The sequence below is a fragment of the Haliotis rufescens genome, unplaced genomic scaffold, assembly GCF_023055435.1.
Source record: "Haliotis rufescens isolate VD_foot unplaced genomic scaffold, xgHalRufe1.0.p SCAF_5, whole genome shotgun sequence".
NCBI classification, from domain to species: Eukaryota; Metazoa; Mollusca; class Gastropoda; order Lepetellida; family Haliotidae; genus Haliotis; species Haliotis rufescens.
Genome location: NW_025964223.1, coordinates 22546210 through 22569797, shown reverse-complemented (window position 1 = coordinate 22569797; position 23588 = coordinate 22546210). Strand labels below are relative to the sequence as shown.

At 39.9% G+C, this 23588-nt stretch overlaps 2 protein-coding genes across 3 annotated transcripts; one reads left to right on the top strand and one right to left on the bottom strand.

Annotated features, from left to right (window-relative positions):
• LOC124111861 (serine/threonine-protein phosphatase 6 regulatory ankyrin repeat subunit B-like) lies at positions 1-9036 on the top strand. Of its 2 annotated transcripts, none has more exons than XM_046471732.2 (2): positions 1-140; positions 7059-9036. In XM_046471732.2, the coding sequence occupies exon 2, from the start codon at positions 7062-7064 to the stop codon at positions 8034-8036; it is 975 nt and encodes a 324-aa protein (XP_046327688.2). In that variant the 5' UTR covers positions 1-140; positions 7059-7061; the 3' UTR covers positions 8037-9036. The 2 variants fall into 2 exon arrangements, with proteins under 2 accessions (XP_046327688.2, XP_046327676.2); XM_046471720.2 differs by having other exon boundaries at positions 1-151.
• A 617-nt stretch (positions 9037-9653) lies between these two features.
• On the bottom strand, positions 9654-23171 carry LOC124111865 (T-complex protein 1 subunit theta-like). The gene is made up of 16 exons (XM_046471737.2): positions 23019-23171; positions 21642-21732; positions 19778-19989; positions 19007-19076; positions 17746-17874; positions 16566-16627; positions 16048-16185; positions 15183-15254; positions 14523-14696; positions 13620-13707; positions 13179-13294; positions 12384-12455; positions 11872-11964; positions 11565-11636; positions 10972-11091; positions 9654-10044 (listed from the first exon to the last, which is right to left on the bottom strand). Exons 1-16 carry the CDS (start codon positions 23076-23078, stop codon positions 9976-9978), a joined length of 1638 nt encoding a protein of 545 aa, XP_046327693.1. The 5' UTR covers positions 23079-23171; the 3' UTR covers positions 9654-9975.
• Positions 23172-23588: the final 417 nt, after the last annotated feature.

Sequence of the window (23588 nt, the reverse complement as noted above, 5' to 3'; positions counted from 1 at the left end):
GTTACCTCCCCTCCTTTGTCTCCGGGAATCGCGACAGTATTGTTAGAAGTTCGGCTTTGAGATGTTGAAGATTGAACCCCCTACTGTTTAACAAACCACGGTGTTCGGTCCACATACAGCTACGTGAGGAAGTCTTCGAGGTATGATAGAGGTAGACCAAGACAGTAAAACCAGACCTCATAATGTGGTTGTCAATATAAACAATGCATTGCTCCCTAAAACTACACAGAACAAGATTTTGAACGGAAAGACATACATGTATATAGTTTGCTGGTCCTTGCACTCGATAACTGCACGTCGTATCAAACATATATTTGAAACAAGTCTGTATCCCAATCATATGTTATACAAATAAGCGATAAATTTAGAAGGATGGGTTTTGTTACGTGTATATTTTATTGTTTATCATGTATCTTTCAAATCTTGGCTGGCTTCACCGTGTTCACCTGGGTTAACAAAATCTAATTTATGTTGCAGTACTGTTATACGATGTTCCAACTACAGTTGTTGCAAGTTGGAAAGTGAACAGTATATTATCTCAATGTTACACCTTCAGGAGTTGCAGATTGGCTAATACACAGTATATCACAATGTTACACCTTCAGGAGTTGCAGGTTGGCTAATACACATTATATCACAATGTTACACCTTCAGGAGTTGCAGGTTGGCTAATACACAGTATATCACAATGTTACACCTCCAGTTGTTGCAGGTTGGCTAATACACATTATATCACAATGTTACACCTTCAGGAGTTGCAGGTTGGCTAATACACAGTATATCACAATGTTACACCTCCAGTTGTTGCAGATTGGCTAATACACAGTATATCACAATGTTACACCTTCAGGAGTTGCAGGTTGGCTAATACACAGTATATTACAATGTTACACCTTCAGGAGTTGCAGGTTGGCTAATACACAGTATATCACAATGTTACACCTTCAGGAGTTGCAGATTGGCTAATACACAGTATATCACAATGTTACACCTCCAGTTGTTGCAGGTTGGCTAATACACATTATATCACAATGTTACACCTTCAGGAGTTGCAGGTTGGCTAATACACAGTATATCACAATGTTACACCTCCAGTTGTTGCAGATTGGCTAATACACAGTATATCACAATGTTACACCTTCAGGAGTTGCAGGTTGGCTAATACACAGTATATTACAATGTTACACCTTCAGGAGTTGCAGGTTGGCTAATACACAGTATATCACAATGTTACACCTTCAGGAGTTGCAGGTTGGCTAATACACATTATATCACAATGTTACACCTTCAGGAGTTGCAGGTTGGCTAATACACATTATATCACAATGTTACACCTTCAGGAGTTGCAGGTTGGCTAATACACATTATATCACAGTGTTACACCTTCAGGAGTTGCAGGTTGGCTAATACACATTATATCACAATGTTACACCTTCAGGTGTTGCAGGTTGGCTAATACACATTATATCACAATGTTACACCTTCAGGAGTTGCAGGTTGGCTAATACACAGTATATTATCTCAATGTTACACCTTCAGGAGTTGCAGGTTGGCTAATACACATTATATTACAATGTTACACCTTCAGGAGTCGCAGGTTGGCTAATACACATTATATCACAATGTTACACCTTCAGGAGTTGCAGGTTGGCTAATACACATTATATTACAATGTTACACCTTCAGGAGTTGCAGGTTGGCTAATACACAGTATATTACAATGTTACACCTTCAGGAGTTGCAGGTTGGCTAATACACAGTATATTATCTCAATGTTACACCTTCAGGAGTTGCAGGTTGGCTAATACACATTATATTACAATGTTACACCTTCAGGAGTCGCAGGTTGGCTAATACACATTATATCACAATGTTACACCTTCAGGAGTTGCAGGTTGGCTAATACACATTATATTACAATGTTACACCTTCAGGAGTCGCAGGTTGGCTAATACACAGTATATTATCTCAATGTTACACCTTCAGGAGTTGCAGGTTGGCTAATACACATTATATTACAATGTTACACCTTCAGGAGTCGCAGGTTGGCTAATACACATTATATTACAATGTTACACCTTCAGGAGTTGCAGTTTGGCTAATACACAGTATATTATCTCAATGTTACACCTTCAGGAGTTGCAGGTTGGCTAATACACATTATATTATCTCAATGTTACACCTTCAGGAGTTGCAGGTTGGCTAATACACATTATATTACAATGTTACACCTTCAGGAGTTGCAGGTTGGCTAATACACAGTATATTATCTCAATGTTACACCTTCAGGAGTTGCAGGTTGGCTAATACACATTATATTACAATGTTACACCTTCAGGAGTTGCAGGTTGGCTAATACACAGTATATTATCTCAATGTTACACCTTCAGGAGTTGCAGGTTGGCTAATACACATTATATTACAATGTTACACCTTCAGGAGTCGCAGGTTGGCTAATACACAGTATATTATCTCAATGTTACACCTTCAGGAGTTGCAGGTTGGCTAATACACAGTATATTATCTCAATGTTACACCTTCAGGAGTTGCAGGTTGGCTAATACACAGTATATTATCTCAATGTTACACCTTCAGGAGTTGCAGGTTGGCTAATACACAGTATATTATCTCAATGTTACACCTTCAGGAGTCGCAGGTTGGCTAATACACAGTATATTATCTCAATGTTACACCTTCAGGAGTTGCAGGTTGGCTAATACACATTATATTACAATGTTACACCTTCAGGAGTTGCAGGTTGGCTAATACACATTATATCACAATGTTACACCTTCAGGAGTTGCAGGTTGGCTAATACACAGTATATCTCAATGTTACACCTTCAGGAGTCGCAGGTTGGCTAATACACAGTATATTATCTCAATGTTACACCTTCAGGAGTTGCAGGTTGGCTAATACACATTATATCACAATGTTACACCTTCAGGAGTTGCAGGTTGGCTAATACACATTATATCTCAATGTTACACCTTCAGGAGTTGCAGGTTGGCTAATACACATTATATTACAATGTTACACCTTCAGGAGTCGCAAGTTGGCTAATACACAGTATATTATCTCAATGTTACACCTTCAGAAGTTGCAGGTTGGCTAATACATATTATATTACACCTTCAGGAGTTGCAGGTTGGCTAATACACATTATATCACAATGTTACATCTTCAGGTGTTGCAGGTTGGCTAATACACATTATATCACAATGTTACAACTTCAGGTGTTACAGGTTGGCTAATACACAGTATATCACAATGTTACACCTTCAGGTGTTGCAGGTTGGCTAATACACATTATATTACAATGTTACACCTTCAGGTGTTGCAGGTTGGATTGTGAACAGTATATCCACTTAGTGGCATAAGCCCAAACTCTCCCTGTCAGCATCCCCCCTCTCACTGAATCTGATACTCTTTAGCCATGATCTTATCAGTTGTTCCCCTGCTCCAGTGAAGCAGGCACAGTCAAGCTGGTCCAAGTTTGTTTACTTTAGGGCACTGATGGCATGGGCCAGCTTGACACTCAAGGATTGAAACATAACACTCCAAGACAAAACAGTGAAACTACAGTGACCAAATCAACTCTTTGAAAAACGTTTTGGAGGTAATAATTATAATTAAGTGTCTATTCACTGGAAACTGACATCCCTTGACCAATATTTAAATCATGTTCAATGTGGTAAGCATTTATATATATCGGGTTTAAACCCAATTAGGCAATTCATTAGCCATTACTAATTATGGTAGTTTTGGGTTAGGCTCATACTCATAGGTATTTTAGTAGACTAACCCTTTGTCTATATAATTTTGATAAAAACCAATAACGCCAATAAATTGAAAAAGAGCCACACTGAGGTGAGAGATTTCGGTTTTTAGAAAATTTTACACTTGCTTCATGTTTTAGGGCTATACCATTTCAGTAAGGGGAAGGCAGAAAGGAAACTAAAAAGCTTGAGATTCTGTGAGGCAGACTAGTGTTTTAATAGTATTCTGTTCAACTTGCTCTTTCAGTGAAAAATTGAAAAATGGATTTATACTGGAGCAAATTTACAATATGTTCGCCACTACAAATAATGTTCAAAACTGTTTGACTGCCATGAACACACAATGCCATTTAGAAAGTGGTCAATGTAACAAATATTATATTTGGGATAACACTGGTAGTCAACTGGTAGTCTAGATCACATACTTTGTGTACCCCTCTGACAAGTGTAAATTGGCAGGGCTCCCATGGCCAGTTGCTGGACTTTCATTTTTGTTTAAGTCTCGGTGGCTGAATGGGTTAGATCGCTGACTTTGTGTGCTGGCGATTAGGTGCCTCACTCTGGCAGTGTGGGTTCGAATCCTGGACGGGACTCAACCCGAAAAAGTACGAGAATCTATACTTTGAAAAGAAAGTGTTATCCCAAATATAACATTTGTTACATTTGACCACTTTCTAAATGGCACATGGGAGCAGTGCCAATTTACACTTGTCGGGGGGTACACAAAGTACGTGATTTAGACTACCAGTTGTCGGACTTTCATTTTTGTGGAAGCCTCGGTGGCTGAGTGGGTTAGATCGCTGACTTTGTGTGCTGGCGATTGGTGCCACAATGTTACGATATCAATTGCAGTTTGAATAATACATAGTATGAATCAATGTTACACCTTCAATGTGTTGCAATTTAGCAGTTTACCGATTTAGTGGTGAATATGTATCTATTTGTACTTAGAATATGTTACGGAGCCCAACATTTGTTTGATTTTGCTTGACCATAGTTACTGGCCAAGGACCAATTATCGTCAATTCATTTTACTTTGCTTGTTTTCATTAGGATAGAGAAATATTTATCCGAAAATGAACAAAACTGACTCTTGTGAGGAAATATTTTTTAAAAAAACACCATAATCATCATGCTCAAATACAACTTTAGAAAAGACACGCAGGTGGTGTCACGTGACTAATTCACGAGAAAATATAAATCAAACAACACAATGATGCACTTTCAGTTCTGTCATTGCTTTCTATCTGTCTGTCATTTCTTTACCAAAGACCAATTCTGAAACCTATTCAGGCCTAAAAGTTGAGACTAAAACAGTCGCCAATGCGACTTAAATTTCAGTTTGGCCCCCGTTTAAAATTCAGAGGTAGCCAAATGACTACCGGTACCTTAAAAAATATATTGTGGCGACTAAATTCTATTGTTACACATCTGGTGACACAAAAATAAATAACAGCTGATCTTGTAAAACATGTGTGCTGATAATTCCTCCTAAAGTCGACGACGAACCGCAATACATATATATTAATGTAATTAGTACTTTATTTTAGTTGACAATACTCACTGGATAAGCAAACCTGAACGATATACCTATATAATCTAGTAATATAAATTGCATCATTGTTCGAGTCACAATATCAAGTACAGTTTCCACTAATATACAATTCCAAGACTAATGCTACAACTTGTACATATTATAATAGTTATTTGATAAAAGATAATTTTAAATGGTTTTGGCAACCTACAATATTTCCTTGACTTCTTGATTTTACCACTGGCTACCAGGCAAAAAATACTTGTAGCCATATGGCTACGTTGTAAAAATTTCAACTTTGAGCTATATTTCCATAAATGCATAGCCTGTATATATCACAAAATCCAAAGTACATAGTGTTAAGGATAAACATGTGTAGATCGAATTTTTGGGAATATTCGTTTTTGTCAGTTTGCAGACGACAAATTGATAATACCATTTGTTTCATTTTGATAAATAAAGAAATTGAGTGCAATACCCGAGATACTAAAAAATGTAATTTGTAAAACTTAAGCGGTGCACATGATCACGTGGCATGCACTGTTAAGATGATGCGGATAACTGGTACAGTATGTCGAGGGGAAAGTTCTGTTTCCGCTGTTTTGATTCCCTATCGTAGCGTTATAACAAATCAACTGAATCTTATTCCACAGACAGAAATAAGTGTATTTGCTCATAGTTTCACAAAAAAGTTATTGTTACAGTCAACTTTGTATACGGAATATATATGTCAGCTCCTTGGGGCATAGGTGGGCCAGTCGTCTAAGGCGCTGCGATTCGCTGTGCAGAGTTGCTTCCCTTGGGCACGCCAGAAACCTATGACTGTGGGGTTTGAATCCTGGTTCGCCCCGATTATGTTTCTAGGTTTGTCAGCACCATACCCGTGCTCGTGGCTTTCACCAAAGTGGTAAACGTCTGAGACCTGCATCACTTCAGGCTTTCCTCCCATATTAACCTGACACACTGCGCTATAATTGTAATACTGTTAAAAGCAGCGTTAAACCCAACTCACTCACTCACTATGTCAGCTCCTTACCATGTTTTCCCAGGCTCATGGTTTTCACGTAAATAGTAATGTCTAGGAACTGCATCACTTTGTGCTGTATCACATGAAGCTGACATGGACTGGGAATGTACCAAGGTTAGATGATAAGTAGATTATAGTTTGGAAAGGTTGCCCATTTCTTATTCTTGAGATTGAAAATAACCAATGTGTTTTTGATTACTCAAACTGTACATTTAGGCATATTTATATGTTCATCATTTTCCTTGTTTTTGTCACAAATATTTGTTCGGAAGAACATTTATCACTGGTTTCATATAATGCAAATTGTCACTTGTTGTTCACCAAGGTGATAAACGTTTAAGACCTGTATCACTTTGTGCTGTCCTCCCACAACCAGGATGCCGTGATATGACCGATACACTATTCCAGATCACCCGACATTGTTTGCATTTGTTTGTTACATTAATGAATGACCCATGAAGATCCGGGGTAGAATAGGTCTTCAGCAACCCATGCTTGCCTTCAAAGGCGACTATGCTTGTCGTAAGAGCGACTAACGGGATCAGGTGGTCAGGTGGAAACATATTTTAACCATGCCACAAATAAAAGAAGTGTCAAAACCTGACATTGATGCTGGCAACTGTCTTAAGTGCCTGCTTTCTATATAAGTGTAGCTGTTAAATATAATCAGATGAGCTTCAGTGCTGTTGCAATTCATGCTCTTGTCTTCCATCTACAGGCCATGGAAACCAACGACGACCTCAACCTTCAAATGTTGGTTGCTGCACAGCAAGACAATCTGAATCGTCTGAATGAAATATTAGACATGGGCATCGACATCAACTCTCAGGATCTGATGTTCTCAGAGACGGCCATTGTTGCTGCTTGTCGCTATGGTTGCATAGACATTGTTAAGTTTCTCGTCTCCAAAGGAGCAAATGCTAACATCCAAACCAAAAACGGTGGCACTGCCTTGCACGTTGCTGTGATCAACTCGAAGATACCATGTTTGGAATTCCTGCTAACCTGCCCCAATGTTGAGAAAGATGTTCCCGATGATCTAGGCATGACCCCGATCATGTTGGCAGCTCATCGAGGACGCCATCAAGAAATGGCGGTTCTAATAAAATATGGTTGTCCACTAGATACAACCAACAGCAAAGGAAAGGCTGCCATTCATTTTACCCAGCTGCCTTATCAAGGACATGTGGGCCATCATGATGGCTTTCAGTGTCTCAAACATCTCACCAATGCTGGGGTGGACATCAACACAACTGACCGCGAGGGGATGACACCGTTACATTATGCGATAAAGGGAGGTAACTTCTCCGCTGTAAAATGGCTGGTGTCTGAAAACTGTGACCTTGACCGCATTGCCAACCAGGGAACGTTACAATCCTCAGTGATGGATTTGCCTCTTCCAGTGACACCACTAAGTTTAGCTGTGTATTATTTTAACTCGCGTGTTGTGAAACTTTTACTGGCTGTCGGTTTGGACAAGCAGAGATATTCAAATATTATCTCCTACTCAGAAAGTCATCCTGAAATTCAGTCCTTATTATCAGAAATGTTTCAAATACCAGAATCCCTGAAGAACATTGCTAGGCGCACAATTCGCAAAGCAATTGGGAGACAAATTAAAAACAAGGTTGACTTTCTTATGTTACCAGAAATGATGAAGGAATTCATTCTTTGTCATGGTGAAACCAAATTTTGAGTTATTTTGAGGAATTATTTTTGATGATGAAGACTAGTTCTCCATTTATAATTGGGCAACGTGAATGCAGTGATCTATGGATTAATTTCATTCTTACTGGAGAAAAGGTCTTCAGCAACCCATGCTTGCCGTGAAAGGCGACTATGCTTGTCGTAAGAGGGACCAACAGGATTGGGTGGTCAGGCTATCTGACTAAGTTGATGTATGTCATCATATCCCAGTTGCGTGGATCAATGTTCATGTCAATCACTGGATTGTTTGGTCTAGACTTGAATATTGACACAGCGACATATAGCTGGAATATTGCAGAGTGAGGTTCAATGCTGCTTTTAACTGTGTCCATGTGTCAGTGAGAGAGTTTCATGTTATTTGTTTGTATATTGTTAACAGTCCAGTGACTGATATTATGAGGAACATGCCATCAGGGTAAAATGACATACAATCAAACATCACCGAGTCTGACCACCTGATTCATAAATGTGTCTCTTACAACCAGTATGACCCATTAAAATCATGGTTGATGCATGTCATCGTATCCCAATCGCGTGGATCGATGCTCATGATATCCATTACTGGATCGTCTGGTCCAGACTCGATTATTTACAGACCGCTGTCACACAGCTGGAATATTGCTGAGTGCGGCGTTAAACAACAAACAACCTGTAGAGGTTGCTCAGGACTTTCAATCTGTAATCCCCACAAGCCTGCCAGATAGGAAGCAGTCCATGTTGCCTTTAATAAATAATTGTTGTATCAATACATTCAATTGATATGTGTATCTTTTTCTACTTTTAACGTGTTCAATAATATAATGTTTCTAACTTTTGTGCAACGAGATAATTCAATCTCTAGAACTATTAAAAGGATTCCCCAGGGCCATTTCACTGGGCTGCTGATAATTATGCCAAACCAATCTTATTTGTTTTACAGATCCATTATTAAAAGATGAAAGTCATATTCCAGCATTAAATCACTTTCATAGAAAGGTGTACCAGTCGTGGATGTTGATTTTGTCAAATGTTTTCTGAGTGGACTATGGATATGTGTGATTGGACTATCATAAAGTGGGCAAGGGTGTAAACAAGACTGACAAAAAGGCTAGTGGCCGCTGTTGCCTGGGAGGATGCATCAACCTGGGAAATGGCCTCCCTACATAAGCAAGCATACAAACTCCTGATATATACTCCATAACACGAGATGCGCAGTAAAGCAGTGACACATGTAAAGGGAAGTAACTGTGTGCTATATTGGATCGCATTGTTTTTAAGTAGATATTAGGATTTTTGTATATATTTTTTTAAATGGAAATGAAAACGAAACATGCGGCAGACAAAATGATGATGCAGGCAGTGCTTGAGAACCAAGACTCTTCTTTTAACCTAATTGGAAGTAATCATATCAGCTTGCCCCCTGCAGTTAATTATGTTTTAAAAAATCACTTTATTAACGCCAATAAGGTTATATTCACAAAGGAAAATATGGTAACTGAAGACTTGTTTACCTCAGAAAGTTTTATATTTCATTTGATTCGGTCCCGCTATCAGACATTTTGGCATGCAAAACATGAAAATAAGTTGGTCTGGCCTAATTCTGGAAGAGAAGCAACACAAACACTGATTGATCGAGAGGTATTTGTTTATAGCATACAGTATAAAAAGCAGACAAAACATTGATGTTTCATAACTTAAACGCGGCTCATGTGACGTGTCTAATGACAATATCATTAGTCACAAAATAAATTTGGTATCTTAACAATGAAATAGCACTCTTGATGAAAGAAGTCCATTAGCTGGAGGGGCCTGAATGTATCCAGGTCCCCAACACACCATACACTGGATACTGTCCTCGTACAGATTGATTATCACAGTCACATCCTGAGACACTGCGGACAAGATGGAGATGCTGCACACTGATGGCATGACGCTGAAGGAGGATGTCATTAATCTTCATCCCAGTCTTGGTTCTGTTTCGGTGGCTTCGGGCCTCCAGCTGGCTTTGACATGATAATCTGAAAATAAACAGTAATACTGTCACAGCCATCATCAATACTTCACAGGGATACCAACCTTTCTCCATCACTGTAAATACTACGGTTATAACAAACTCAATGGGACCACTAATTACAGTTCGTAATAACTTAAGTTCATTTTAAGCATTGATACAGCATATATACAACAAATGTTGTTGCATTGGTCAGTTCGTTATAAGCGTGTTCGTCATAAACGTAGCTTACTGTATGAACGAAAACTTTGAGATGTTCTTGCCATTTTTACCCGAATCCAGACAGACTGGTTCCAGTGAGAGGAAACCATGGCATGCTCAGACCAGTCAGTGTTTAGATTAAATCACACTAACAGCAATGTTTCTTGTGCAACAGTGCGACAACCTTGTGGTCATTTACTCCCCACACTGCTCTAACCATCAGGTTCTCACAAATTTCATGCACAGAGGCCTCATCTAATATATACACTTAGATGCTTGACTGACATGACTGCACTGTATGAATTCTGACACCGATTAAAAGCATAATTTTAAGTTCTACAAAAACTGAAGTCTAAAATACCAATCTTCTATCACCAGTTGGATGAAATACTTCACTAATGACAATTTATTTTTGAATTTCTTGCCAGCCTTACTTTAAATTATGCAGTTCTAGTAAAATAAGATCTGACCTATTATTACCTGATTAAGTATTAGATTAACCCACACCTTGTTTTTTAATTCTGAAAAGTTTGATCTTTAATGTTTGAGCATCACAACTCAACACTTACTGAGTAAGGTATCACAAGTTGGCAGACTCAGAAAAGCCAAGGTGTATCTGCACATATTCCTGCTGTTAGAAACATATCCTATGGCAATGAGACGTAAGTGGGTATAAATATTTATATTTCTGCCAGGACAGTGCCTGTAACAGGATTTAGCCTTAATACAATACCTGGTCTACTTTCAGGACAGTGCATGCGGCCGATGAAGCGAACTTCATTCCCCAGTATTTTGTGAGGTACAGATCTATAATCCCTGCCTCCTTTGCATCAAACACTGCTGGGCCGCCGCTCTGAAAACAGAACAATTTCATACATGAATTCCTTTACAGGTTTGTTTTAAGAGCTCCATTTGGAAATTTATTCTTCTTCTTCTTCAGGAAATCCTAAACCTGACTGATCTAGCCTGCAAATGTCAGATGCAGATTGGTCACTGAATCCAATGCTTCTTGTACGAGCCAACTAAAATGGGTACCATGTGATTTTATGTAATCGTGGCCCACTTCCTGTCAATGCTTCTGAAGAAACGGAACATATTGTGGCATTTCAAAGCCATTCTTGCACAGGTTTGATTGTTTTCTGCATACATTTCAGAGCCTGGCATTGCTTTTAGCTGTATTCCAGCAACATCACACAGAACAACATGATTTGCCTTCACACACCACACAAGTCAGGGATCATACGCAATGAACGGGTGACAAGTGTACAAACCCATCACCCTCATACAGTTTAGTAGTCCACCCTGTGCTTTGTCTATCACACTTACTTCTATATCCACACCAGTGGTTTTGCTGCCTTTTTGGTGAGCGGCGTACAGTTTCGACAGCACTTCTGTTGCCTAGAATAAACAAATTAGCTACAGCCTCTAGATCACAGGTGAACATGATACACTCTGAAATATGAGTGTCAATAAAGTTATCAAATCTGTTTGTGAGGATGCTCATTGACATTAACAAATATAGCTCAAGATGGATACATTATGATATCAAAATAATTATCATATGAAGCAGCCAACCATATTGCTTTAAAGCTTCATGGGTACCTGACATAACACAAAATGAGGTACTATTCACCTTAACTCCAGTGTTTTCTGCTAGGGCTCTTGGTAGAGCCTCCAGGGACTCGGCAAACTTCTTCACTGCGTACTGCTCCAAGCCAGGTAAACTCTGAAGTCAAACATTACTCACTGGGTAACGTGTCAGATTATCAACAAGTTATATAGAGAGTGAATATTGTTTTATACCACCCTTAGCAGTATTTCAGCACCATCACTGCTGGCAATAAATACCAAAAGATGTGCCAGACCACAGGAACACAACAACAGCTTCACAAATCATACCCCTGTGGGGAATCGAACCAACATCTTTATGCTTCAGTTTGTTTAATACCACTTAACCAATATTCCAGCTGTAAATAACAATCCAGTGATCCAAATTGTGAGCAACAATCCACGCCATCGGGGTACAGTGACTTTCAACAAAGTCCCTGAACCTGACCACCCGATCCATTAAGGAGCAGGGAGCAACTCTAACCTATGCTGGTCATAGAAAGACACTGTCCAATGCATGAAACCCTGCCTGCCTACCTCTCCATATGTAGTGATCTGCTTGGCCAGTTCAATCTCGGTAGCTCCTGCCCCTGGCACCAACTTGGCCTCCTGGAACACATAGCATACATCAGGCAATACTCAACACTGCATCATCATTATGTCAACTCTTTTCTGAAATCTGGAACATACATAGATTCAGACTAATTCCTACTGATGAATGAGCAAGATGGGTATCAGTCACATCACATTATGACTGCACAATATGATTTGTTTGTTTGTTGTTTAACGCCACACTTAGAAATTGTCCAGCTATATATGACAGAGGTCTGTAAATAATCGAGTCTGGACCAGACAATCCAGTGATTGACATCATGAGCATCGCTCCAGGCAATTGAGATACGATGACATGTATCAAGCAAGTCAGCGAGCCTGACCACCCGATCCTGTCAGTTGCCTCTTACAACAAGCATAGTCGCTTTTTAAGGCAAGCATGGGTTGCTGAAGACCTATTCTGACCCGGATCTTCACAGGTCCTGCACAATATGAACATGGGGTGAAAACCAGGAACAAGGGTTTTTGGATGACGACAGTATAGTAAGTCAATGTTCTAGACACAAAACCAACCTGAAACACTGCTTATATACAACTCAAAAGATGTAAAAGAACACCCAATTCTTCATATTTCCATAGTTACTATAGACATGCAAAATCAATTTACTTTTGAGTCAAAGCGTCATATGTAGAGTACTTGTTATACTGGGAACAAATCGTTTTTTGCAGGACTTTACTATCAAATACTATCATCTGAGGTCAACATGTTCAAGGCACTACCTTTGTCAGAGCCTTGAAGGTGTTGACTCCATCATCGACAGCTCTCTCGATGTCATCCATGATGTTCTCCGTGGAACCCCTGATCACAATGGTGCAAATGGAGCTCTCTTCCTTCTCTGCAATTAACAAGAAACAGTTCATACTGCATCCCTTCAGGATAATTAGCCTGATACAAGAAAGCATTTGACACATACAAGTGGCATCCTCAAAGAGATTGGTAACATCAAACATTTTTACTGAAAGGAAAATATAAATGTTTTTCAGGAAACCTTTTTCAGGGATTGCTGCAAGCTTGACAATGTAAAACAATGCATATGTGTAAGATGGAAGTCTTTGCTTCAGCCTTTCTGAATGCAGTTGCAGTATGCCATTTAGATTGTATTGTAATGCACCATTGTCAACACAACTCAACAGAGATGAGTAAATGAATGGAGCACTGACCTTGCTTGAACACTATGACAGGTGTGCCGCCAATTTCATCTGCATACACAGTGTCACAGAAGCCGGTTTCCTTTGCTGTTGGTGGGGTCTGAAGCAGTTCAGTGTATATTAGCATGATTATACTCCAAATTCATCCAAAATAAACTGACAAAGCTCCATTTCAGCATTCTCATTAAAGGTAGACCCTTGACTGGCGAACCATCCAGATGAGGTGAGGTGAAATGGGGCTTAACGTCACTTTCATGATTACTGCACTTGTATAGTTAGTACTAATCCAGACTTTTGCCAGTTTTATAGTGCAGCCCACTGAGATACCATGGCACCCTGATCGACCCACCATCCTTCCACTCTCCTGGCAGACTCTCTATCCCCTTCACCATGGAGGCAGTTCAACGATCAAGAAACAAGTAAGTCCTTCTCCCCTGCTGGACACCTTAATATCATTGGGCCGTTGGCTTCAGCATTTGTTTGTTTCTTTATTTTGATGTTTAACGCCGCACTCAGCAATATTCCAGCTATAGGACACTGACTCCAGCAAATAAGTGAGTACAGGATTTTTCATGGTTGACTAACAAGGGCATGAAGCGTGGGCAAATGGATGAATGATGAACTCCACTGTCAAAGACATAATGGGGAAAAATTCTGTTTTGTTTGTTTGTTGTTTAACGCCGCACTCAGCAATATTCTAGCTATATGACGGCGAGTAAATAATCGAGTCTGGACCAGACAATCCAGTAATGGGGAAAATAACAATCTGTTATAAATAACATCTAGACCAGTGGTTGATAGTGTGAGCATCGCTCCACAGAGGTTGGTTATTCAGAATGATGATGATGATGATGATGACAACTGTTCCCAAAATTCCAGAGTTACCAAACTCAAACATACTGACATAGCACTCACAATTTTGGGCAGAGCTGTTGCATTGACAGTCTTGCAGAGTCTACGCAGGTCGAACTTGGACATTAACCTCACAGTCATGATCTTGTATTTGTTGCAGTAGTGAAGGGCAAGGTCACCCACTTTACCTCCCGTAACAATAACATTGCATCCAGTGTCGGCTATTGACTTGATTTGCTGAAGAAGAAGAAATTAACTTGTATTATTCACTGCAATGATAAATTGATATTGTATAAAGTAGTCTTGGACATAATTTCCACATGTCGATTGAACAATTAATGGAGCCTTCTGTGGACAAATAACCATGAATAATGTAATCAACATGGTAAATAGACTGTTATCACTTGGCAAAAGCGCAAAAACAGGGGAACCGCTATCACCTGTTCAGAGGAAACAGGCAATCTGTGTATTACTGTTTGTTTTTCCTTACTAAAAAATATGCAGATGTAATTCCCATCAGAAACCAAGAGAATCTAACTTAAATCATTTTATGGTTTACAGATAATTTCTTTATAATTTTGCATAATGACCTATAGTTGCATCATTTTTACTTGTTTAAAATGCACGTTCAGAACTGCCAGTGCAGTCATTGCTCAGGCTCAGGCTCACCTGCAACAACAATAGAGTGATGCCATTGTAATGGTTTATGAAATGTCTACTTACTGCCTCCATTATATTTTCTTCTCCCTTACTGAGATCGACAAGCTCTTGTGCTGTTTTGATGAGAACTGTTCCCTGAAAAGAAAAATCCGTACAATTTTACGCCGCTTTTAGCAATATTCCAGCAATATCAAGGTAAGGGAAACTAGAATGGTCTTTCTGTACCCATTGACCTTAACATTTTCAGTTCCTGCTTTCCGACAGTAAGGAAACTGACAAAAAAGTCCATCAAAAGTAATTGGGTCTCGCCATAAATTTCTTATGAAAATAAAGGTCCAAACTTGATGAACCAACCATTTATGCCACAGTGAGTAAGCTTGATAATGGAAGGTGAGGTGAAATGGGGTTTAAAGTTGCATTCAAGATTAAAGCACTTATAAAGCAATGAGCACGCACGTGTGTGTGTGTGGCTACTTGTACTAGTCCGGACTAATGCCAATCTTACAGTGCTAGACCGGTGAGATAACATGCCGCAGTTTAACATGAATCACCACTCAGACACAGTATACTGACTGAGCCGACCAGTTCTTGTTTTAGCCCCTAAATACCGAGTGTCAGACAGGGTAACAACAAGTACCATCTTTTAATGTCTTTTGGTATGACACAGCCGGTGATCAAACATCTGGCCTCTCTGGGTAGACTCTCTACCACTAGACCTAAGAGGCGGGATAACAACCTGAAGTTATAACATAAAGCAACGTTAACAGAGCAAATCATGGATTTGAACCCACGATTACAGGATTCTGGTACGCTAAGGAAAGCAACCCTGCCCATGAATTGCCGCATCTTAGATGTCCACCCAAGTCTCTATCTGTTGAGGGTATCTTGACTATCTGAACAGTGGGGGAGGTAAGGAACAGTTGCTTACCTTGGTTTCAGTCTGCATGACATCCAAGGGACAGGAGTACACTGCTATTTTGGCCTTCGTCATCTTGTTGACATCTCCCTCGACCAAGCGCTTGAACACCATACCTTGAACTATCGAGCTCTGTGTCACGCCACAACCCTGCCATTTGAAACAAATACTGCATATTAAAATGATGACACATTAGAGTGAGTTACATCACTGTGTGACACCTAAAAGAAGGAGGAAATCCCCATATGATTTGGTTGGTTGGTTTGTTGTTTAACGCCGCACTCAGCAATGTTCCAGCTATATGACGATGGTCTGTAAATAATCGAGTCTGGACCAGACAATCCAGTGATTGACAGCATGAGCATTGATCCAAGCAATTGGGATCGATGACATGTATCAACCAAGTCAGTCTTTTATGGCAAGTATGAGGACTGTTCCTGTCAAAATGTGAGAAATCTTAATGGGACAACTGGCATAGGCTCTTCAAGATCTTCTAAAATATGATGTGATTATTTTACAGCATGACTTACCACAATTTTGCTAACTCGAACATTATCAACATTAAAGGCGCTCTTCTCAGGTAGAATGGAGACTGAAAAAGGAAGAAGCAACAATGACATTCAGTCAAAAAACCCTTATAAGGGATCCCAATCTTATTAAAATCATATCTAAATTCTCGCTGCCACTAAACAAAGATCTGAGGACATCCCAATACGGGTCACGTCAGAACGACCTTTCGTAAACTTTGATCGACCACTGAAACAACTACCAAGAAGTCGACATCAGCCAATTAGAAAGCAGCTTTCTCCAGCTTTACAGCTCCTTTCAACCTGGCGACTTCCATTTCAGACTACGCTTGAAAAATATGTTGATACAGTTCTCGATTAAAATTTTGAAAACTGAACAAACGAACATTCCAGAACGTCTAATATATGGTTGCGATTGTATGGCAGTGCTTCCCACGTACTGTGCAGGGCCTCCTCTGTTCAAATGGTTATCGCACGGAAGCGAGAGATAGATGATAATTTTTTACGGAATCAGTCATACGGGCCGTAACTGTCGTTCAGAATACCCCGTGTTAACGTTTTCGAGGTTGCACGATTAGAAAAAGCTTGATCTTTCACAGCTTGGGTTGAAAGGCCTTCTTCTGGACCAGACAATCCAGTGATTGACAACATGAGCATCGATCTACGCAATGGGGATACGATGACATGCATCAACCAAGTTAGCAAGCCTGACCACCAGATCCCGTTGGTTGCCTCTTACGACAAGCATAGTCACCTTTTACAGCAAGCATGGGTTGCTGAAGATCTATTCTAACCCGGATCTTCACGGGTCCAAAGAGGTTAGTGATGTCAGTGATATCTCCTAGGATACAAAGCTTGATCTTTCCCAGCTTGAGTTGAAAGGGCTTCTTACACTGTACCAATGTGGGGAAGTCAAGCACTAATTTGTGTGACAAGTTAGGCTTCCACCATTTTACAAAACCATTGCTTCCAATACATCACTCACACAGAACACACATACGGTGTAGCTTGTTAGTTGTTTAATGCCGCACCCAGCAATATTGCAGCTATATGATGGCGGTCTGTAAATAATCAAGTCCGGGCCAGACATGCCAGTGATTGACATGAGCATCGATCTACATAACTGGGATACAATGACCTGCATCTTCACAAATCTACAGTGTAGTAATTTTTCACAACTCACCACATGCGTCTGTGATAAGTTCTGCCAAGAAGTCCTCATTGCCATACTGCTTGCTCATAACCGAAGTCCGGACTACTTTCTTCACCTCAGACTTGTCTCGGAGGTTTTTCACTTCGCCAATTGTTAAGTCTAGAAAAGAAATTCGATGAGATTAACCAACATGTTAAAATAACTTTAGCTCTTAGTTACTGAGACTGACTAAAGACAAACCTCTGCCATTTAAGCAGATTTACATCAACAGTAGATCAGGGTTATGACAATGCATAAAAATTGAGAATGGACACAAATAATACATGTATTGCAAGTCCCATGGAACTAAAAAAAAGTTTGCATCTGAAATTCTGTCTATCATGTCCAAGTTTCTTAACTGAAAGTTTCTTTTCAACAATAAAATCCTATCAATAATAAGGCTTTTATAACATTAAAATTCTTGAAAGGTAAGTGAAGGGCATCACATTCCTGTGGTTTGTTTGTTTGTTTGTTGTTTGACGCCGCACTCAGCAATATTCCAGCTATATGATGGCGGTATGTAAAATAATCGAGTCTGGAACAGACAATCCAGTGATTGACATCATGAGCATCGATCCATGCAATTGGAATCGATGACATGCATCAACCAAGTCAGCAAGCCTGACCACCCGATCCCGTTAGTCGCCTTTTACGACAAGCAAAGTCGCCTTTTACGGCAAGTATGGGTTGCTGAAGACCTATTCTACCCCGAAATCTTCACGGGTCACTGTGGACATGCAAGACCCCAATATTAATGCCTGGGACACCCCTAAATATTGTCAGTGTTCAAAATGAAGGAAGAACCTAAATCCCTGAGATTTGCTCCTGTTGTATTAGAATCTAGGAACTCCCGAACTTTCTGAGACATCCTGACAATTTTTCATGCTAAATTTCAGACATTGATCATATTTACTGAAGAGTCCCTGGGAGTAACAAATAGTTAGTTGGCTGTTTAATACCATACTCAGCAATCTTCCAGCTACATTGTGGCCTGTAAACAACCAACTCTGGATCTGTGACTGATATACTGAACAACGCAGACATGGATTCAGCCAAGTCACCTTGCCTAACCACCTGATTTATTAGTCACCTCATTCGAATAAGAACAGGTTCTTGGGAACCGATGGGGGACTCACAAAAAGAAAGACCCAGGTAATTCCCTGAACAAACCAAACAACTGTTACTAACAGATGAGACACTGCCATGGAAACAGTAATGAAATGTCATGCTCAATAATCCCACCACAACCTACCTGGTAAGTACTCCAGCGCCTTCTTGCATGCAATCTCATAGCCCTCGATCACCTCCGTCACAGAGAGACCCTGGCATGAAAGACAAACAAATGAGTGAGTGAGTGAGTGAGTTGGGTTTAACACAGCTTTTTACAGTATTCCAGTTATATCACGGCGTGTAAGCTTAATGTGGGAGGAAAGCCTGATGTGACGCAGGTCTCAGACGTTTATCACTTCGGTGAAACCCACGAGCATGGGTATGGTGCTGACAAACCCACAGTTATAGGTTTCTGGCGTGCCCAAGGGACACAACTCTGCACAGCGAAATGCGGCACCTTAGACGACTGGGCCACTCCTGCCCCTGACAAACAAATGAGTTGGTGAATATATTCATCACCATTACCGATCCACAGTTTGATTTCATACATCAAAAAATACATTTGTTTGTTTGTTTGTTGTTTAACGCCGCACTCAGCAATATTCAAGCTATATGACAACGGTCAGTAAATAATTGAGTCTGGACCAGAAAATCTAGTGATTGCCATCATGAGCATCAATCCACGCAATTGGGACACGATTACATGCATCAACCAAGTCAGCGTGCCTGACCACCCGATCCCGTTAGTCGCCTTTTATTGCAAGCATGGGATGCTGAAGGTCTATTCTACCCCAAACAAATAATTAAATCATTCACCCCAAGCAGTGGTAATTAACCAAATTGGTCTGGAAGTGGAATCCAGTCTTCCCCATCACCCCAAAAACTTTTCATTTCACAAGCAGCCATTTCTCACCATTCTGAGAAGTTCCTCTGCATTCTCCAAGAGTGCCCCAGCGAAGATGAGGACGAAGTTGGTGCCGTCTCCACACTCCTGCTCCTGCTGCTGGGAGCCCATCACCACCATCTTGGCAGCGGGATGCTGCACCTCCAGCTCACGCAGGATTGTTGCAGCATCATTCGTCACAAACAGCTTGTCCAGGTGGTTGATCACCATCTTATTCTGACCTGCAATAGTTGAAAATAACCACCCTTCATCTTCTTCATCATCATCATCATCATCATCATCATCACAGCTACTGTGATGGAAACCCCATCTGAAGCTTCAGAGTAATCAGTAAAAAAAAGCATAATTTTATATGATAAACAGTAATAAACAGTTAATAAAACCATGATGCAAGTTTTCACTTCAACGTTTTCGTTAGGCCAAGACATAAGGGAAACACGTGGTCTCAGCTCTACAGTCATAAAATTCATCATGACACATTAACATGATTAATTAACTGGGCTTTTTCAGAAAAACAATGTGATGTGTTGCATTACAGTGTATTATTGGTGTACATGCAATAAAACAGTTCAATTAAATGACTTGAGTGTGTTTCAACATAACCATGATAACAACCAATCAGAGACCTTGTATCACTGAGTAATGGATATTTTAACACTATGTGAATTGAAAGCATGGCTCTCATTGCTCAGCATTGTCTCAAAGTAGAATGTTTCTCGTCACTGGTGCATTATCAATGTGCTCCCTGTGATATTTTATGCATATAAATAATTCATGAATTATTTTTCCAAAGTAGTAACTTTAGGAGGACAAGCCTAATGGCATACTATTTTTTTAGGTTGAAAATCTTTACTGTGGTTAATGGTTGGTGCGTCTGTGGCTGATCATGCAAGGTTAAGGCCTAATCAATCTCAATATATCAAATTTCTATCCTACTTATGCTCGCAAAGACTTGTTTTTTAACGTGTCCACAACAATTTTATGGATGTTTTTAACATCAAATTTAGATCTTTCAAGAGGGAGAAATGTGTTAGCTGTTTTTGCAAGCAACAATGTTAGAAATAAAGGGAGCTATTGGGGTTCAAGATTTTTCTGCCTAAATCACTTAATCAAAACTTATTCCAAGCACCCCTGAGGTGATTACTTTTTAACATGCTCAACATCAGGGTAAGGACAAGGACCCTTTAATTCCATGTTTAATTTCCAACAGGGGGCAGGGGTGGCCCAGTCGTCTAAGGCGCCGCGATTCGCAGAGCAGAGTTGCGTCCCTTGGGCACGCCAGAAACCTAGGATTGTGGGTTCAAATCCTGGTTGCCCCAATTATGTTTCTAGGTTTGTCAGCACCATACCCGTGCTCGTGGGTTTCACTGAAGTGGTAAACTTCTGAGACCTGCATCACTTCGGGCTTTCCTCCCACATTGAGCTAACACGCCGTGATATGACTGAAATACTGTTGGGGAGGCGTAAAACCCAACTCACTCACACACATAATTTCCAACAATGTCAAAATGTCACTAACGTGGCTATATCCCCCGCCCGTGTTGCAGAATTTATGACATAATTAAATCTAAACAAACCCCAAACTTTTTAACTGAGGTGGAACTTGTCATGGAAATTGTTAAAAAAGGAGAGTTTGGAACTAAGTCCATCTTGTTGCCAAGGAAACGTAAAAAATAAGAATTTCAAAAATTTCTAAATAGCAAAAGGCATGTACCTGACAAACCTGCAAAGTTTCATGAAAAAATATTGAACGGTTTCTGAGTTATGCTCCGGAAACAAAACATGACGGACGGAGCCCGTTTCTATATCCCCCGCCAACTTTGTTGGGCGGGGGATCCTAACATCAAGTACATGAGAGTTTTTCACTACACACCATGGGGTCCGTATGCAGACCGAGTTGTTTTGGCCAGTTCATTACAGGCATCAATGTTCTTGTACACTGCTTCCTCGAGGCCACTGTAATGCTGAAAAATAAGACAAGGGGCCGTGACAACATTTGGCAACATTTATTTGTCTTCAAAATTAAAACCGTACATTACTGGAAACATGGTGAACAAGGTTTGTTTGTTTGTTTGTTGTTTAACGCCGCACTCAGCAATATTCTAGCTATATGACGGCGGTCTGTAAATAATCGAGTCTGGACCAGAATCCAGTGATTGATATCATGAGCATCGAACCACGCAATTGGGATCGATGACATGCATCAACCAAGTCAGCGAGCCTGACCACCCGATCCCAAGCATGGGTTGCTGAAGACCTAGTCTACCCCAGAATCTTCACGGGTCATGAACACTATTGAACAGGGTCTTTATGTATATCCACTAACATGTTAAAATCAACAAAAACAAGGGCAGTACTTATCACAACATGCTGGGGAGTCAAACCCAGAATTTCATAACGATGGGCTTTTACAACTTTATGCCTTACTAAATAAAGCCACTGCCACTTTGCAATAACAAAACGTAGAAGTAATGCACAAGTATGCAGTTGAAATACTTCTGTCATCAGAATATCTTTATCCTATAGTGAGTGAGTGAGTTTGGTTTTATGCCGCTTTTAGCAATATCACGGGGGGGGGGGGGGGACACCAGGAATAGGCTTCACACATTGTACCCATGTGTGAAATCGAACCCGGGTCTTCAGCGTGATGAGCAAGCGCTTTAATCACTAGGCTACCAGACCGCCACCTTATCCTGTATTTCAGGACATGGATAATGTGCCTTGCTTAATGCCCACTCAGCTATATATGCTTTCATGGATCTGTATCAACATCAAGAATTTTAAATTATCAAATATTAAAATATAACCTTTCATTGCATTCAGTGACAAGGAATGCACGAATCAAACTGTCTCTCAGGCCTAGTTTGTTACCAGCAATTGCTTTTGTAAGCTCTCATTTACAAAGCAATCAGAATCTATAGAAATCACTTTATTTGTACCAACATGCCTCTCTGAGGTCTTGCAGAGAAGTGGATGGAATAGGAAATTAGTTTCTATAGTATACTCCATGATTCTCAATATCCGGAAAAAAACATCATTTTAGTTCAGTTGGTATTTGATATTTTTGACAGTGATCATGAGAGCTTCCAGAACATGCTAGAACATACCGACGGCGTGACAACCACATGGCCGATTGTTTACGATGTGCAAACTTTGATAAAATGTCACCGTACACTGCGATGAGAGTACGATTTCAAGATAGGTGGCTCTTATGATCAAATGATGTATAATTTGAACTGGATTTACATACCCTTGCACCATCTTTCAACATTTGGGCAAAGCCCGGTGCCTTAGGAACGTGCATCGCCATGTTTCAATGATTAAGTTATCCCAGAATGCTCAGGGACTTTCCGTGCAGATCGAAACTATCTACCCTAAAACATGCTGAATACGTAAAATGTTCCAAAAGGCGTCAAACGGATTTAAAACCGGCACTTCTTTTTTTTATAACGATAAGAAGGATTTATGTAGTATAATTGTTTTATTTACATGTTTTACTATGTTATGTTGTAGAATATATGATTTATTTACATTGTCATTGTCTTCGACTAACACATTTGAATATATAAATACAGTTTCAGCTTGACATTGAGTTAATTTGAGTAAAGGTACTTCAGAGCATGTGATGCCTTGTTGCGCCTCCAAATCAAGGGACGATGAGTACATCGGAGTAGATGCTAATTTCTAATGTAAACTTGCTTTAAGGGGATTAACATTTCACAATTATTTGTGTTTACAAGTGACCATGTGACTTTAATTTCATTAAGGATTGTTCTGGGCTCCATTTTGATTTTTTCATTTAGATAAGATAATTTTATTT